Source organism: Amphibalanus amphitrite, unplaced genomic scaffold (genome assembly GCF_019059575.1).
Source record: "Amphibalanus amphitrite isolate SeventyFive unplaced genomic scaffold, NRLGWU_Aamphi_draft 000139F_arrow, whole genome shotgun sequence".
Classification (NCBI taxonomy): Eukaryota; Metazoa; Arthropoda; class Thecostraca; order Balanomorpha; family Balanidae; genus Amphibalanus; species Amphibalanus amphitrite.
In genome coordinates, this window is record NW_024881634.1 from 530,117 (window position 1) to 546,245 (window position 16,129).

Sequence of the window (16,129 nt, forward strand, 5' to 3'; positions counted from 1 at the left end):
CCTCGCGACGCTACATGTGAACAGTTTCCAATGAAAGAACATTTAACCCTTTATTGTGCACGAAAACACCATCTCATCAGAGTTCAGACATTGTATCGCTTCACTAAACACCTTGGTACAGACCGTATGGTACTCAGTGTATGTACACTGAGTCGGGGGAAATACACGTAGGACGAAATCATGCGTAACGAAATGATTTGAAGTAACATAAAAAATTGGCGAAATGGCAAACGGAGTCATCATCAAAACATCACAACCGTGCTCTCGCGTGCCATTTGTTATCAAAGCTGGCTTTTGATTATACAAACTTTAGCGATAATGCCATTTGACAATGTCGATTCAACTTTGCACTCTGAATCCCTGGCACTGAGCCTCCTAAAGTAAACATTAAGAAAATGGGTTGCAGCACCCTGGTAAAAAAAAAAAAATATTGGTAAAAAAATATGTCGTTGCAAAATATATACCATTGAATTTAGAACAATGACGACCGATCACCCAGCTGGTTCTCCGGACTGGCCTGATACTTCTTTCTGCCACCCAGTGTACGATTTTATCATTCGTACCGACCATCCGAGACTATAGGCAAGACCATTCGCTCCGCTTCCTAGAATATGAATAAGGCACTCCGCACTACCCGATATCCCTGGAGCATCATTATCATAGAGGCCCATGGCTCGGACGGCCGTGCTGCGAGCCGGCCCTGTCGGATAACGGTTCTGCGTCGTCCGGTTTTTATGTGCGAGTTTTGTCGTCCCATTTTCGAAAGAGGTCATTGATACATTGGAAGGCAGTGGCGTCCCTCTGTGGACTGACAATTCAGGCAGGGCGTGGGATTGTAATGCTTATGATAAAGAACGGTGGAATAATAAGCACATGCCGAGGAGGGGTAGCTTAAGCAATATATCTTTTACGTGGTCGTTTACAATAGCGAGTCATGGATACTGTTTCTACCCTTGAGGTACACAGTCCCTGAGTATTTAAAAATTTTAGATACCATGTTTTTCGTATCGTATTCGACATGCTTCTCTTCTCGTTCTCGTGGCTTCTTGCACTTCGTTTGAGCTCGATATACCAATTTTGCGTGTCTTCGAAGCGTCGCACCGTGCATCCTGGCCTGCTGTTCCTCTCCCCACCTTCGACGTGCAAATTAGTTGCTCCCGTATTCACTCTCGACTTGCCTTCGCCCCTCTGCGGCGCTGTCTGCGGTCACGGCAGTTCTACACCCACAGTTCCACGGTCTCAGTATCCCGGCAGTACCCGCGATGACTCGACAGCATCTCAGTGACTCGGCCCCTCTCTGCAGTTTGCTCTGACTCAGCACTCAGCAGTACTCCCAGTCCTGATGCTCGCGCGGCCGGCACTGGGGCGGACATTTGAGCAGTTTCTCGGCAGGTGCGGGGGCGCCGGACCCATCGGGAGGCCGTATTACCTGACCCAGGTACTGGGTCGTGTCGTTACGCCGCCGAGTCGGGAACGGAACCGTGTAGCCCGGGAAGCGCTGGCAGGTGTAACTGTCGTGCTGCACAGAGTCCACTGGCGACACACGGAGATGGGCATGGTCACGGGTGGTCACGGTACGGTCACGGACTGACACGACACGGTCACGGACAGTGTGTACGGTCACGGCATGGACACGGACTGGTACGGCATGGATACGGACGGGCAAGACATGGTCACGAATACCATTGTGAGATGGATGCGCATAGTGAACGTGCTGACGGCGGGGACAGTCACGGAAGGACACGGTGCGATCGCGAATGGTCACGGTTACACACAGACTGACACCGTGGCTTTCCAGCCAGGACACGGCGTGACGAGACCCATTTAGGACACGAACGGTATATCCGACATCGCAGACATGACAGACAGTTACACTGCACGAGTTGTCCCTGACCTGCAGCGTGAAACCAGACGACCGAATGGAGCGCTCGCTGGTCCCAGTTCTTGTGGCCCGGGTGGGCCATCCACTTGTTGAGCTGGGTGCCGAGCTTGTCGGCCAGCTGGCGGCGCAGCGCGGGCCGCGCGCCCCACAGGCCGCCCGGCACGGTGATCTGTGAGTTAGAGGGACAGTAGCGGGTTAGCGGGACAGTGTCGATGGTCACTGCTCGAAGCGCTGTCCACGGCTGGTCATAGTACGTCTACGACTTAAATACGTTGGTCTGGGAATTCAATTTCCAATGCGCACTGCGTAACCCAAATGCACTAACCGCTTGGCATTTATGTGGACTGCCAAATTCGTGAATCGGTGGCTCCTGTCGCCATGCTTCTCTGTATCAGACAGCCTCTCTACGTTTTATGCGTTGGTGGCATTATTACTTCAGTGAAGGTAACTTGGTTGGATACGGCAAAAGGGACTTCTTCCTGCCGAGGAGCCATGGATATAGCGGGTAGCTCACTCGTCTTTCCCAGTTTGGCTTTGTATCAATGGATTTGTCATTTGGGACCACTGTTTTCGCCCGACTTCGATGTCAGTACGAGAGTCGAGACGTTAGCTAAAATGTGTCGACTTATATGATTGTCCAAGACTCTCAATACTCTCTAAGACTCAGGGCGCAATCGAATGATGTCTGTTCTCTGATGCCATCATCAAAAGTTTCAAATGGATGCATGAAGTTTCCCAAAACCATTAACGGAGAGTGAAACTTGAAATGCGTACCGCTTGTACTTTCCTCTTGTAAAGCACTGGCTACAACAATCAGGTGAGACCGAACCTGAATCTGGTAAATGTGCGTGACGAAATGGCGTTGTCGGAGATAAAACAATCGGGTCGCTTTCCGCTGGCTTTATGCCGGCGCTTGGCCGGAGCCGCCGGAAGCCTGTGGTCTCACTCACCAAATGGTCCCAGTGGTCCCTCATGATGTGGAAGGTTCGGTTGGAAGCGAGCCACTGGTGCACGGCGGCCGCCTCCCGGTTGGAGATACGAGAGTCCAAGTCCCGGCTGACGAATGTATCCACCAGCGGGTCGGAGAGCGGCAGGAACCGCCACAACGCCCCGCGGTATACTCCTGAGGGCCGAGACACGGAAAAATTGTTATCTGCAACTGTTTGATGAGCTCTGCAGTCTCCATCCTTATCTTAAACACGTTTACGTATACGATACTCCAACATGCTCGAACGCATACGAACGGCTTAATTATATTTTACTACCGATTGTAACCTCGCGCAAGTGGGTATGACCACGGCTTGTCCGACGGCGACCCAGCCAATGTCACTCCCGTGTCAGCCGGCCGCACCCTCACGGTGATTGATCGGCCGTAACACCGTTAAACAAACACACGGTAGCATGAGCCGGTCTCACTACCTCGTCAAACGGCCATAACTCCACGGCGGCTGTGATCCGTTGAGCTTTGTTCACGAAGTCACGGGGTCACTGCTAGGTAAACAGTAAACACATGTGATGGTGACCCGGCCGCTCCTTTTCCAGCTGACCTTGACCTTGAACACGAGGTCGTGGTCACGGGGTTACCGTTAGACACTCCTGACCCGGTCGACTCTCACCCCGCGTTCGATGTCTTTTGGACGACGAAGAATCTACGTCGTCCGGCCAATCACGTTCCATAACCGCAGCCGAGCCCCCGCTGACCTTGAACGGGATTGGCCGGACGACGTAGACTCTTCGTCGTCCGAGAGGCATCGAACGCGGGGTCAGCCGGCGCCGCTACTGACCTTTACTATCGCCATCCGCCGGTGAGACAAAGCACAGGTCGATGTGGTCGAACTGACAGGCTGTGGCTGCGAGCCGGGCGCGACGCGCGCTGCCGGGCGCCGTGTCGTGGTACACGCGGATCCTCCAGCCGCGGTACAGCAGGATCGAGAGCGCCGCGTTCCTCTTCAAACCCTGTGCGGGAGAGGGGGAGGGGTTACACTTCTGATATCTGTACGGAGGACGGGAGGGGTCACACTTATAGCCCTGGCACGGATGAGGGGAGGGAAGAGGTTACCCACACCTTGAGTCGCTTTGCAGCGGGATGCACACCGCTGCGTTGACCTCCATTGTCTGCTGAATATGATTTTGAGCGCAGAAAACATTCATGTTATTTGATAAAAAAAGGTGTTACTGACCTGGAGGAGCCATCCCCAGCCGTCCCAGTCGGTCTAACTATCCCTCCCCGGTGTAGGTAATGCTGACCTGGAGCAGCCATTCCGTCCCGGTCGGTCTGCATATGGAGCTAACCCTCCCCGGTGTGATTCTGACCTGTTGGAGTCATCCCTAGCTGTCTCGGTCCGTCCATAAATAGGTATACCCCTTTCCCGTGTAATTGCGACCTGGAGGACTCAGAGGAGCCATTTTCACCCGCGTAATCGCTTCCCTGTGGTGCTGACCTGTAGCCTGTAGGAGCCATCCCCAGCCGTCCCAGTCGGCCTAACTTCAGCTCCCCGGTGTAATTCTGACCTGGAGGAGCCATCCCTCCCCAGCCGTTCCGCCCGTTCCGGTCGGTTTAGACACCCCTCCCCGCGTAGTGCTCACCTGGAGCAGCCATCCCCAGCCATCCCGGTCCGTCTGGTTGTCGGCAGCGGCTGTCGCTCCACCGCCGTCCGCCTGGAACAGCGAGTACGACACCAGCCTCTGTCCGGGGCCGTGGTGCTCGGCCTCTGCGCAGCGGGGCCCGGCGCGCGAGTCAGCCGTCCTGTCGGTCACACACTGCTCCTCGGTGCGGCCGGCGCACTCACAGTGCTCGTCACAGATGGGGTCACAGTCACAGCCGTCGAGCCGCGGCCCCTGGTCGCCGGTGAGCTCAGCCAGCTGGGCGGCGGCCGCACACGGAGAGTCCACCGGCGCGGACAGGCCACCACTCGGCCACTCTGCCGGCTCCAGGTCGAACAGTGCCAGGAACTCGGGGTTCGGGGCGGTGGCGACTGTCGGGTCGGTCGCCTGTCGAGAAAACAACGCCATGTATCCGACGAGCAGTAACACCAACACTAACAGCGTCCGTCGGTCCGGACAGCGCGCGCGCACTGCCGGCCGCCCGACAGCCATCGCACGGCTGGAACGTTCCCGGGGTGTCATTGCTGACCCCGACCGGTCACCGTTCGTCCCACATGCACACTCCTTCCCGCCGCACTGCCGCGTAACACCCTTCACCGGTCGGCGGCCGGACCGTTTCTGCTGCCGGGTCGGTACGCCGCGCTGGTCCGGTCGTTCCGCGCAGTGCCTCCTTTGCACGGCGCCTGGGGCGGCCGGCGGCCGGCGCGGGCCGCTAGTAACGGGACGCCGCCGCGGCAGCTGACCGAGCGCAGTGAACGAGCTGTCGGTTACCGAGCAGGACAAAAAGGTGACCGCCGGGCTTCCGGCACGACTCACGAGCCATGACACTAGTCGCATTTATATCAGTAGCGGCCTGCGGCGGAACACCTTCAATTAAGGGGGTGGGGTCTCTGCCGACTTTTGGTCCCATTCTTTCCATGCAACGCCCATAGGGCTAATGTTAACCCTCGCCCGTAAACGGTGTTTTGCCACCTTCGCCCATGCAGGGGGGGGGGTTGGTGCGACCCCCCCCCTGGCGTTTGAAAACGGAGCGTCGTAGAGCTTAGCGGAAAAGACCAACGGATTGCTCTCAACGAGATCTCGCGATTGGTGGTATATTTTTTGGTCCTAGGTCAACATTTGACCTACTTATGACCGGTCAAAGGTCAAATTTTCGGAAAAATCTAACTTTTTCAGATTTCCGCGCCGATTGCGGCAAAACGGTAAGAGATATCGACTTTAAACCTTCATTATCGTGATCCTTGATTAATTCTCTATCGTTTGGTGTGTATTTCGATGTCATAACTCTAAAAATGATGCGTTGGGAGCATCGGAAGTCTGCATGGTCATTTGTGCATTGGGTCACGTCAGGCGTGTGACGTCACTGACCTGACCCTGACCCAAAATGAACTACAAGAAACAACCGACGATGCCTGAACTGGATAGCAAATTCGAATTCAGATCAGGGCATCAAAATACCCCGAAAAGGCATACAAGTGCAAGAAGTCATTACAGGTCAACTGAGGTCACTGACCTTACCTTGCCCTTTAGTAACCTTCAAAATGTCAACGGACATTGTGCCAATGTCAAATCAGCCAGTTATGATTCTAAAACAATCCATCAGTGTGTCAGGTCAGTCGGCATTTATAACAATGTGAAGCAATCTCCAATTTAGCGTAAATCTGGCCGGAGGTTGTTCCCTTTATGACGTCATAACTCCGTGACCTGACATGGCCTTGACAAAAAAATACCAAAAGTTGCGCAAAGGATGCCCCATAAGGTACTGAAAATTTGAGCAGGCTATCTGAAACGGTTCGGCGTGTAGCTAAGAAAAACCTCAGGGGGGGGGGTTGCACCAACCCCCCCCCCCCTACATGGGCGAGGGTTAAGATGCCAAAATCAAAAGGGGGTACGGTGCCCCGGTGCCCTCCCCGTCCCGCCGCCTATGAGGTCAGGATCACAATTCTGTTCTGAGCCATCAGCCAGCCAGGGTAGGGGAATGTTCCGTTGGAATTCTATTGTGCTTGTACGAGGCTGTGACTTTCTATTTTATTATTTCAATATTTTTACATAAGCTGGATGGATGGTGGTGGCCATAGGGCTGCGTAACATGACAAGAATGACTTAAATACCTAATGTGTTCAGAAATCCTTGTTTCCCGAGTCGTGAAATCCGAGGCTCAAATTAAGACGTTTTTTATAGTTATACGGCCTTGGAGAATAATGGGCTACCGTTCCTGCTTTTCTATAACGATAGGGGCATAGAAATGTCTTTATATGATATATCTAGGTATGGATACGGGAAACCCGTCAAACCGCAAACAGCATTGCCATTCTGAGATTCTCACTTGCCTCCCCCCCCCCCCCCCCTACGCCTCCCACCAGCCCACCGCGTGCCAACTGGAGGCGAACGAGAGCGATCACGTGACTGGCACGCGCCGAACGCATTGCACGCGGAAATTTGCACGTGCCGTGACGAACGATTGTTGAAAAAATCTGCTGATCATGTTCATCTCACGCCTCGGTCGCTTTGTCGTGTCCAGTTGTTGTCAATAATGGAATGTGTGTGGATGTGTTATTAGTTATCTTGAAGAATCTTACTAGTGCAGCCTGTGAGATAACGATTGTTTGGAACTTAGTTATGGTGCCGTGCGTGGAGTGGAGTGTAGTGTCTCGTCTGCTTAGATGAGCTCGTGCTTGTCATTATTGGGAAGATCTCTCCCAAACACCTGAAGATGAATTTCACTGGATTCGGCTTCAACTACGACGGTAAGTGACAACCTATTTGAAATAGGTACCTATTGTGAAAATATCGCACTTTATTGCAGTCTACACTCTACAGCTGTCGCAAGTATAAAGTTAGGAGCAGCCTGATGCATAGGGATTTTTCATTTTATCCATTGAAGGGGCAATCGTAAAGTAATCTTTGGGGAATCCACCCTCGCGCTGTACCTACTGTAACCCTATCGAACCGGGATCTCTTATGGCATCATTGCGTTAGTGCGTTAACTATTTCCAAGCTCAACTCGTAGTAGAAAAGATCATGCCTGAACCTAGAGTCACGGTCGGTCTGTTTTTCTCCTGCCTCCTTTCCGAGCCGTATCCGATCCTCCGTCCGCAGCGCCGCTGGTGCCCGGCGCACTGTCTCCGTCGATGCCGTTCTACGCCCTGCACGACGGCTGCGTGGTCCCGACGCTGTCCGGTGACCTGACCTGTGACCCCGGCCTCGACCCGTACGGTGTGGCTCAGTACGTGCCGCCCTCGGCACGACCCGCCGAGGGGGTCGCCGACACGGGGCAGCAGCCGGCACCGCCACCGCCGCCGCCGCCGCCGCCTCAGCCGCGTCCGAGCGCCGCGCCGAAAATTCGTCGGCCGCCCAACGCCTTTATGGTGTTTGCCAACGAACGCAGGTGAGTGCGGATGGCCACGACGCATTTTTAAACGGCGCTGCACTAATCTTTGGCCACCGGACGACGGACGTCATGGATGACCAACGTTAAGTGCCACCCGACTCACTGCGGGCTTTTCGCTATGGTACACGGCATTCATACGTCATTGGCACGGTTCTCTCGTTTGGTCTTCGTTATAATGCTTATGTATCGGGTTGCGCACATCGAGTTGTGTCGGCATGCCGTACTATGTGTCCCGTATAGAAGGTCGTTCGCATGACAAATGAAGACACGCTATAATAACAGTCGTTTGCTGTATGTATTTACAACTCGGCAGGAAGCTACTGGCGAGGGCGTTCCCGAACGAGACCAACCAGTCGATCTCAGTTAGGCTGGGTTCGATGTGGAAGGCCATGCCGGCAGACAGGAAGACGGTCTACTACCAGGTGGCCAAGGAGGCGGCGGCCGAGCACAAGCGGCTCTACCCCTGTGAGTGTAACAACTCAGCTGGACAACGCTCACCATGGCTTACATTTGATATAGGTTACTTACGTGACTGAGATTGGCCATTACATTTTATGTTTATAGTTTCGCGTGCTTAGCTCATAGCTGCAGTTGTGGCAGGAGCTAGCTGTACTAGTGAGCTCATATTTTGCATTGCTAACCATATCCATGCTACTCTCTCATAGTGGACGGCTTTTCCAAGTCCTCACCCATGACGAATGGTGTGTATTTCAGCGTACGTCTACAGCCCCAAGGAGGCCCGAATGCGGAAACAGGCCCGCGAGCTGGTGAGGAAGGAGAAGGCGGCCAAGCCCGCCACTGACGGCACCGGTGCCGAGCTCGGTAGGTCGGCGTGAGGGGGTGTTTGGCGCTGAGTGCTGGGTACCGTGGGATCGGAGTTGTGAGTGCACCGGCACAGCTGGGTTAGGTGGCTGTCTGCACGGGGTGGCCGTGCGGCTGGCAGACTAATCCTGGGCCGCCGGTGAGCTAGGACCGGTCGCCTATGACGCAGCGCACTGTGCGTCGAGTAATGACGCAGCATGACTGGCATAACTGTCACAGCGCATGATACTTAGCTTCTCGTGATTTGTGCCTGATTACAGCCTTCGTGCCGTTCCCGTGTCCCATTAGGCACATGACTCCTCTCCACTCATAAATAAGTGGGGCGTAAAAAGTCCTACATGCATGATACCGGATAAAATTGATTAATGGATGAATAGAAAACGCCCTCAAATTAGATGCAATTGCATCAATTGCATCTAATTTGATAGCAAATTATATTCATCCAAAAAGTAATTCGAATCGCTGGTGGGAGAGGGAGATTTTGTCAAACAGAATGCTAAAATAATAGATATTACGTACGTAATTCATGTAGAAAGGATGAGTGGTGACTCTTCATCTATCCGCTATGTCTCATTTTATACAGTCCAGGTAAAACTGAAATGTGTAGAAACTGCGCACCACTCATATGTCCGGTCCTGACAGTGTGCTCAGAGACTATATACAGTGTGTAACATGCTACCGGCAGTGTGTGTTGTTGATGTGTGACCGTCGGCGTCTCGTTTAGCCGGTATGGGCTGTGAGGGCGACCCGCCGAGCACAGAGACCAGGGCCAAGCTGATGGAGGTGGCTCAGCTACTCGACTCGCTGTCCTCGGACCGGCTCCTGCACCAGGTCAGACTGCTGGTCACGCTGCCGGCCAGACCACTTTACTCAGGTCTGACTGCCGGGAAAATAATAACACCAGGCCGGACTGCCGGTCAGACCACTACACTCCGGTCTTAAGGGCCTGTTAAAGCGCTACGTAGGTCTCAGACTGTTAGACCATTGCTTATGCAGGATCACTCGGATTATCAATCACCCTCTATCACGCCAAAATGCGACTGGGTTATTGTTTCAGGAAACAATGAATTACCATACTATTTCACCTGGACGAGCTGGGGCCTAGATCAGCACGCTCTTTGGGCAGCATCTGCCCGTGATTTTTAGTCTTTGCCGGCTGCGTAACTGTCTACCGTTGCGTGGAATGTGGATCGTAGCGGTGGACGATGCGTATCACTCCGTCCGTGCGTGTTTTTCCGTTCGTTTTTTTCGTTACGCCTGTTTGGGTGATTCAGTATTTCTGGGAAACGCTGTGGCGGTTTGGGTCCGCGACCTTGACCGTGGGTTTCGGCACCGTTCCAGCCCCGCCGGAGGTCGCCGTACGCCGCCGAACCGGGCGGAACTCTCAGCGCTGAGGCGGACTCCAGCACCGGGGCCGGAGGCGCCCCTGCCGACCGGCCGGTCCCCCAGACCGGTGTGAAGACCGAGACCCCGCCGTCTGTCGACCCCAGCGGCGGGCACCGCTCTGCCTACCCGCCGGCCGGCCAGGGCGTATCGGAGGGGGTGGCGCGCGGCGCGCTGCACCACCCAGTGAGCAGCGCTCACGGCAGGGAGACGCAGTGGACGGTGGTGCCGCCGCGCCCCAGCAGCGGCGCCGGCGCGTTTGTACCGGTCGGCCGCGGCCCAGACGGTCAGCTGGTGTACCAGAGCCTGGCGGCGGGCTACGGGCCGGCGCCGGCCGCCGACGCAGCGTCGTGCTACTTGTCTGGCCGAGCGGAGCTGGCCGACGGCGGCTGTCACCAGCTCGGGGTGGCTGGGAGGCCGGCCGACCACCCCTGGGCCGCCGGTGAGTTACGACCGCCCGCGGCCAATGATAGAGCGCACTGCGCGTCGACTAATGGCGCAGGATGACTGGCAAAGCTGTCACAACGCATGATACTCTTAGCCTCTCATGATTTGTTGTGATTACAACCCTCGCTCCATCCCTTAATTCCATTACATGATCAGCCCCATTCCCTGGCCGTTGAACCCACTCCCGTCCTGTGTCCTGCGTGTTGGCGTGTCTAGTTCACCCCGCGGCGTCGGCGGCGCGACCTGGGCCGGTCCACCATCACCTGCACGGCGCCGGTCTGCTGCGTCACACGCCGGACGCACCGTGCCAGCCCCAGCTGGTGCCTCTGACGTCCTCCGGCTGGCCGCTGCGACTCCGGACTCCGGCAGGTGCTGGCTCAGGTCAGTCACACGGACCGCGGCAGTCTAATCGTGCCGGCTGTGTGCATAGCTGTCTCCATCCCCGACTCTCTCTCTCTCTCTCTCTCTCTCTCTCTCTCTCTCTCTCTCTCTCTCTCTCTCTCTCTCTCTCTCTCTCTCTCTCTCTCTCTCTCTCTCTCTCTCTCTCTCTCTCTCTCTCTCTCTCTCTCTCTCTCTCTCTCTCTCTCTCTCTCTCTCTCTCTCTCTCTCTCTCTCTCTCTCTCTCTCTCTCTCTCTCTCTCTCTCTCTCTCTCTCTCTCTCTCTCTCTCTCTCTCTCTCTCTCTCTCTCTCTCTCTCTCTCTCTCTCTCTCTCTCTCTCTCTCTCTCTCTCTCTCTCTCTCTCTCTCTCTCTCTCTCTCTCTCTCTCTCTCTCTCTCTCTCTCTCTCCTCTCTCTCTCTCTCTCTCTCTCTCTCTCTCTCTCTCTCTCTCTCTCTCTCTCTCTCTCTCTCTCTCTCTCTCTCTCTCTCTCTCTCTCTCTCTCTCTCTCTCTCTCTCTCTCTCTCTCTCTCTCTCTCTCTCTCTCTCTCTCTCTCTCTCTCTCTCTCTCTCTCTCTCTCTCTCTCTCTCTCTCTCTCTCTCTCTCTCTCTCTCTCTCTCTCTCTCTCTCTCTCTCTCTCTCTCTCTCTCTCTCTCTCTCTCTCTCTCTCTCTCTCTCTCTCTCTCTCTCTCTCTCTCTCTCTCTCTCTCTCTCTCTCTCTCTCTCTCTCTCTCTCTCTCTCTCTCTCTCTCTCTCTCTCTCTCTCTCTCTCTCTCTCTCTCTCTCTCTCTCTCTCTCTCTCTCTCTCTCTCTCTCTCTCTCTCTCTCTCTCTCTCTCTCTCTCTCTCTCTCTCTCTCTCTCTCTCTCTCTCTCCTCTCAACACACCCATACAAATGCTGCACATTTATCTTAGATGATAAAAACTCACTTATCCATTCTGCGCGCTAACCCACCAACAAGAACACGTTCGATAAATCCAGCACAAAGCACACACATCGGTCACTGATATCAAGATAGCTTTTTTGCATCAAGTTACCTTTAACGTCAGCAACTTCTTCCGGATCTGACCCGGCCGGGGCAGTTGCCTGTTAGTCTGCCAGTCCGTGCCCTGGCCTGGGAATAGGCTAATTCGGCCACGCTGTCTACGACTCACGGCTATCCCAGATCTGTGGCGGATCGCAGTTTCCCGGCCGGGCCGGGCTAGTATATGTCTAATTACCTAATCACTTTCTCTCCAGTGAAATAAAAAATAAACAGCTCATTCCTCCTTCCGTGTCGTCTCTCGTTTCCTCGACCGTCACATTTCGTTTTTTTTTTTAGAACGTGAAAGACTGGCATTTGCCCTACTGGCATTTGCCCTACTGGCACAACCTGGCACCGAGACGGTCCTGCCGCGACCCGGGGGCCGGGATAGCTGCCATTTGTACGAATTCAGTTTCTTGTTGTATGCACCAGCCCACGTCCCGTACTGCGCCCTAATTCGCATTCATTCGAGTTGACGCTCGGTCATTGAAACCGGCAAAAAGGATCAAAATCTGAACGAACCAAATAGCAGATACCAGCTGGAGGCCATTCTGGTTCTTCATGTTTAACAGGCCTGACATGATGTTTTACTTCTGTTCGTTCATGGGCGGTGCTGCGCTGTTGCATGATGTAGCGTGCACTTCTATTACCACTGGGCCCCTCTCTCCCCACAGCGGTCGCCATGGGTGTGCCCCGCGGGCGGCTGGCGTGTGCCGGCTCCGACCCGGCTCGGCCACACGAGTTCTGTCTGCATCTCCTGGCGGGCGGCTCGTGCGGCCACTGTCGGCCGACGGGCTGCTGCGGCACTCTGCCCGCCGCCTGTCAGGTGAGCGAATCAGCGCGGCGGTCACGGGTGAGGCGACTGGCCAGGGACGGGTCAGTGGCTCAAAAGATACCAATTACCGGGCATTTGTCGGGTTAGACAGTCGGGGGGAAGTGCGGTAGGGATGTGTCAGCGGTCACTGGATATGGGCCGATTAGAGACGGGTCACTAACTCAACAGGTAACGACTTTCGGCCGCCTGGCGCCTGTCAGGTCAGTCGGCGAGTCAGCACTGCAGGACGGACGGGTGATGTGAATTCAGCTGACGACTACCGGTCGCCTGTTAGGCTAGGTAGTCGGGAAAAAACGCGGCGTGGTGGGTTGGTGGGCATTGATGAGGTGGAAGGTCAAGGACATGACAATCGATTAGAGATGTCGGGTACTTGTCACTTTTCACCATAGCCTGAACGGATCAACAGTCAGGAATCAATGGATCACGGACAGGTAGATTGAGATATTAGTGATCCAATAAACGGACCACGTCATGTCATGATCCAATCGTGACAGGCTTAGCGTGTATTAGGCATCTGGAAAATGAGAGATAATTTTCCGGGATGACCGGGATGAATCGGTGTTTTAGGCTGACACATTGCACAACGGACATGACAACGAGTGAAAGAACCATTAGCGAAACATAAGCAATGTAAAAACATGACTTATTGCGTCGATGGTCCCTGCAATACCAAATAATTACCGGTGATCCCGGAAAATTATCCCTCATTTTCCAGATGCCGAGCGCACGCTTACTTTGGCTGAGTTAGCGGGCGGCTAACCAACCGTGTGCCTGTACTGTAAATAGCGTCCGCCATTGTCACTGACTCCCTTCCCGCCGTCCTGTGTGCAGTGCCAGTGTCCTGCCGTGCTCAGCTCGCCACAGGGCCACCCCCAGCAGCGGCAGCAGCCGTCCCAACTGACTCCTACGGTCCTGGGACCCGGCGGCGGCCCCCAGGTGAGAAGGGAGGGGTAGTTACAGCAGCAACAGCCGTCCCACCTGACACCCACCACGGCCCTGGGACCCGGTGGCGGCATTCAGGTGAGAACAGAGGGGTAGTCCAGCAGCTGTCCCACCTGACACCCACGGCCCTGGGGCCCGCAGGTGAGATCACGGATCAGACGGATAGAGCGAGGCAGATGAGAAAGGATGAACTTAAGCGACATTACGAGATTGACTGGAGGGACCCTGGGCGGCTCACTGTCCGATACGACACCGAATATTTAGTCTTCACTGTAATCATGATCGCCGATCGGTCCAACCATACTTTGTCAGTGTGTGCCGCCGTGGACTGACGCGCGCGCCCTCTGTGACGGATTGCCCCCGCCCTCGGCAGCCGGAGCGACCGCGTCGCCCGACGCCTATTCGGCTGAGGATCCCCGACCCGCGCTACAGGCAGGGACTGCGGGCCGCGCCCGCCGTCGACCTCAGGTCAGAGAAATGGAGGTGGAAAACACTCCGGTGTGGGATACTGGAGGTGCAAGCCTCAGGGCAGGTTACCAGAACGGGTGTATACCTTAGGTTCACCTCATCCAGACAGCCAACATAATTGGAAGGCGATCAGAAATGATCCAACCGTTCCATGCTTCTATCCTCAGGATACTGAAATCCTTCTCCTCCACACCGCACCCCCCTCCGGGCTGGACAGGCAACTTTATCTCATGCGGGCTGCTCCCTTGGAGCGGCACCGCTGCTCCCGAGGGAGCGCATCCCGTAGCCGGGTGCAGTGAGTACCTTGGGGCTGGTCGGCCTGTCCTACGGGATGGGCTCAGCCCCGGTGACTCACTAGGGAGCCTGCCCAGACCAATGTCTCCCCCTAATTCCTATCATCCTTCCGGCTCTGAAATGGTCTAATTGGACCGAAAGGGCCTAACCCAACAAAACAAACAAACAAACAAACAGAAATGATCCTGCATCTATTAGATGGAGTCGACGAAATAAGTCTAAGTCTAAGTCTTAGGTCAGGGCTTTAGAGACACAGACCAAAAGAGAGCACATATCCTCAGCATCAGTGAGCTGCTTGAAGTGCATGAGCTGTATACCTCTGATGGGCTCTGGAAGCGGCAGCCCGCGTCACCACCCGTCACCGTCTCTCTGACCTCCTCCATGTCGGCAGGTCGTGCTGGCGGACGGTGGCGGAGGCGCAGTGCTCCGCCGCTCCCCCGGCGGCCTACCTGCGCCCCGCGAGTCCAAGTATCGAGGAGCTGGTCAGCCACCACACCCCAGAGCCGCTAGGCATGTGAAGGATGATACCGGGCTGCGCCAGACCGCCGCATGTGAGCCTGTGCCATTCGGGTACAGTCCGCTCGGCATGTGAGGGACAACACCGGTGCCAGCGGGCTGCATCGGACCGTCGCCTGTGAGCCAGTGCCACTCGGGTACAGTCCGCTCGGCATGTGAGAGACACCAGGCTACACCGGGTCGGCAACGGGGGACCGGGCGCGGCTGGAAGACTCGGGTACAGTCCGCTCGACATGTGAGAGATCTTCCAGCAGGTCAGACCATGCGGGCTACTCCACTCGCCACTCGGGCTACACCGGACCGGCGACTGGGGGCCGGGTGCAGTTGCACCGGGGCGACTCGGGTACTCGGGTGTTGTGGGAGAGCTGAGCCGACCAGGCACGCCCTGGCACTGGCGCGGCGGAGTCTGAGGGATTATGGGCAGAATGGTCTGTATTGGTACATGCCTGTTCGTTGGATCCACGTAATCCACGATTCACGGATCCACGTAACGTTAATTGGGTACGTATACCACCAGCATCATCTCCCAGTGTACAAATGTTGTCAGTAGATGTCTGCATTGCATGTTTCGATTTAGTTTGTTTCTTTTCGTTCGTTTCGTGCCCAGCGCACCGACGTCGCATGTGATTCGGCCGTGATGCTGACACGCGGTTTTAGGGATGCATGAACATGAAGGTCGTCTTTAATCTTCAATGAACCGATCGATGTCAAGACTTTCCCGGCTGTGCTAATGTCGTCGGCTGTGTTTTGGCTGTGATCAACGTGCATGCTTGTCCTCCAGATACCGGCGAATGTGATTCGAACGATCTGACGGTGCCAATGTGTATCTGTTTTGTTCTTGTTCGTGTCATGCTGCATGCTGCGATAAGGTGCATGTTTGATTTCCTTATTGCGTTCAATACACATTGTCAGTACTAATTGTGTCGAATAAGGAGCTGAATAGTGCAGAATCCCGACAGTACGATAGAGGCATCTTTATCCCATCCCCCATTCATACCTACACTCGACCAGACTACGTGCGAATCAATACAATTAAATACATCAAATCGGCATTCACTGATCGAAAGAAAGCAGATGCAATCATCGCAAACCCAGCATATCCTAACACTGATCTACACAAACCCCTGGACTGACTGGACCGGC

At 55.0% G+C, this 16,129-nt stretch overlaps 2 protein-coding genes across 3 annotated transcripts; one reads left to right on the top strand and one right to left on the bottom strand.

The window, feature by feature from the left end:
- Positions 1 to 24: 24 nt before the first annotated feature.
- Positions 25 to 5,240, bottom strand: LOC122382438. Its single transcript, XM_043367743.1, has 5 exons — positions 4,469 to 5,240; positions 3,667 to 3,838; positions 2,833 to 3,005; positions 1,895 to 2,051; positions 25 to 1,533 (listed from the first exon to the last, which is right to left on the bottom strand). The coding sequence occupies exons 1-5, from the start codon at positions 5,006 to 5,008 to the stop codon at positions 1,322 to 1,324; spliced, it is 1,254 nt and encodes a 417-aa protein (XP_043223678.1). The 5' UTR covers positions 5,009 to 5,240; the 3' UTR covers positions 25 to 1,321.
- Positions 5,241 to 6,971: 1,731 nt separating this feature from the next.
- LOC122382439 (transcription factor SOX-1-like) lies at positions 6,972 to 15,904 on the top strand. 2 transcript variants are annotated; one of them, XM_043367744.1, is made up of 11 exons: positions 6,972 to 7,233; positions 7,586 to 7,874; positions 8,191 to 8,342; positions 8,592 to 8,699; positions 9,424 to 9,530; positions 10,041 to 10,524; positions 10,746 to 10,910; positions 12,606 to 12,757; positions 13,598 to 13,702; positions 14,082 to 14,176; positions 14,862 to 15,904. In XM_043367744.1, the coding sequence occupies exons 1-11, from the start codon at positions 7,200 to 7,202 to the stop codon at positions 14,986 to 14,988; spliced, it is 1,818 nt and encodes a 605-aa protein (XP_043223679.1). In that variant the 5' UTR covers positions 6,972 to 7,199; the 3' UTR covers positions 14,989 to 15,904. The 2 variants fall into 2 exon arrangements, with proteins under 2 accessions (XP_043223679.1, XP_043223680.1); XM_043367745.1 differs by having other exon boundaries at positions 6,986 to 7,233; positions 7,714 to 7,874.
- Positions 15,905 to 16,129: the final 225 nt, after the last annotated feature.

Excerpts from the sequence above, each read along its gene's own strand:
- LOC122382438 (XM_043367743.1), bottom strand. The coding sequence starts at position 5,008 with ATGACACCCCGGGAACGTTCCAGCCGTGCGATGGCTGTCGGGCGGCCG. Across the intron at positions 3,006-3,666 it reads GGCGGATGGCGATAGTAAAG|GAGTATACCGCGGGGCGTTG; the intron begins GTCAGTAGCGGC and ends CTCGGCCCTCAG. Across the intron at positions 2,052-2,832 it reads GGGACCACTGGGACCATTTG|ATCACCGTGCCGGGCGGCCT; the intron begins GTGAGTGAGACC and ends TCTAACTCACAG.
- LOC122382439 (XM_043367744.1), top strand. The coding sequence starts at position 7,200 with ATGAATTTCACTGGATTCGGCTTCAACTACGACG. Across the intron at positions 8,343-8,591 it reads GCACAAGCGGCTCTACCCCT|CGTACGTCTACAGCCCCAAG; the intron begins GTGAGTGTAACA and ends TGTGTATTTCAG. Across the intron at positions 8,700-9,423 it reads CGGCACCGGTGCCGAGCTCG|CCGGTATGGGCTGTGAGGGC; the intron begins GTAGGTCGGCGT and ends CGTCTCGTTTAG.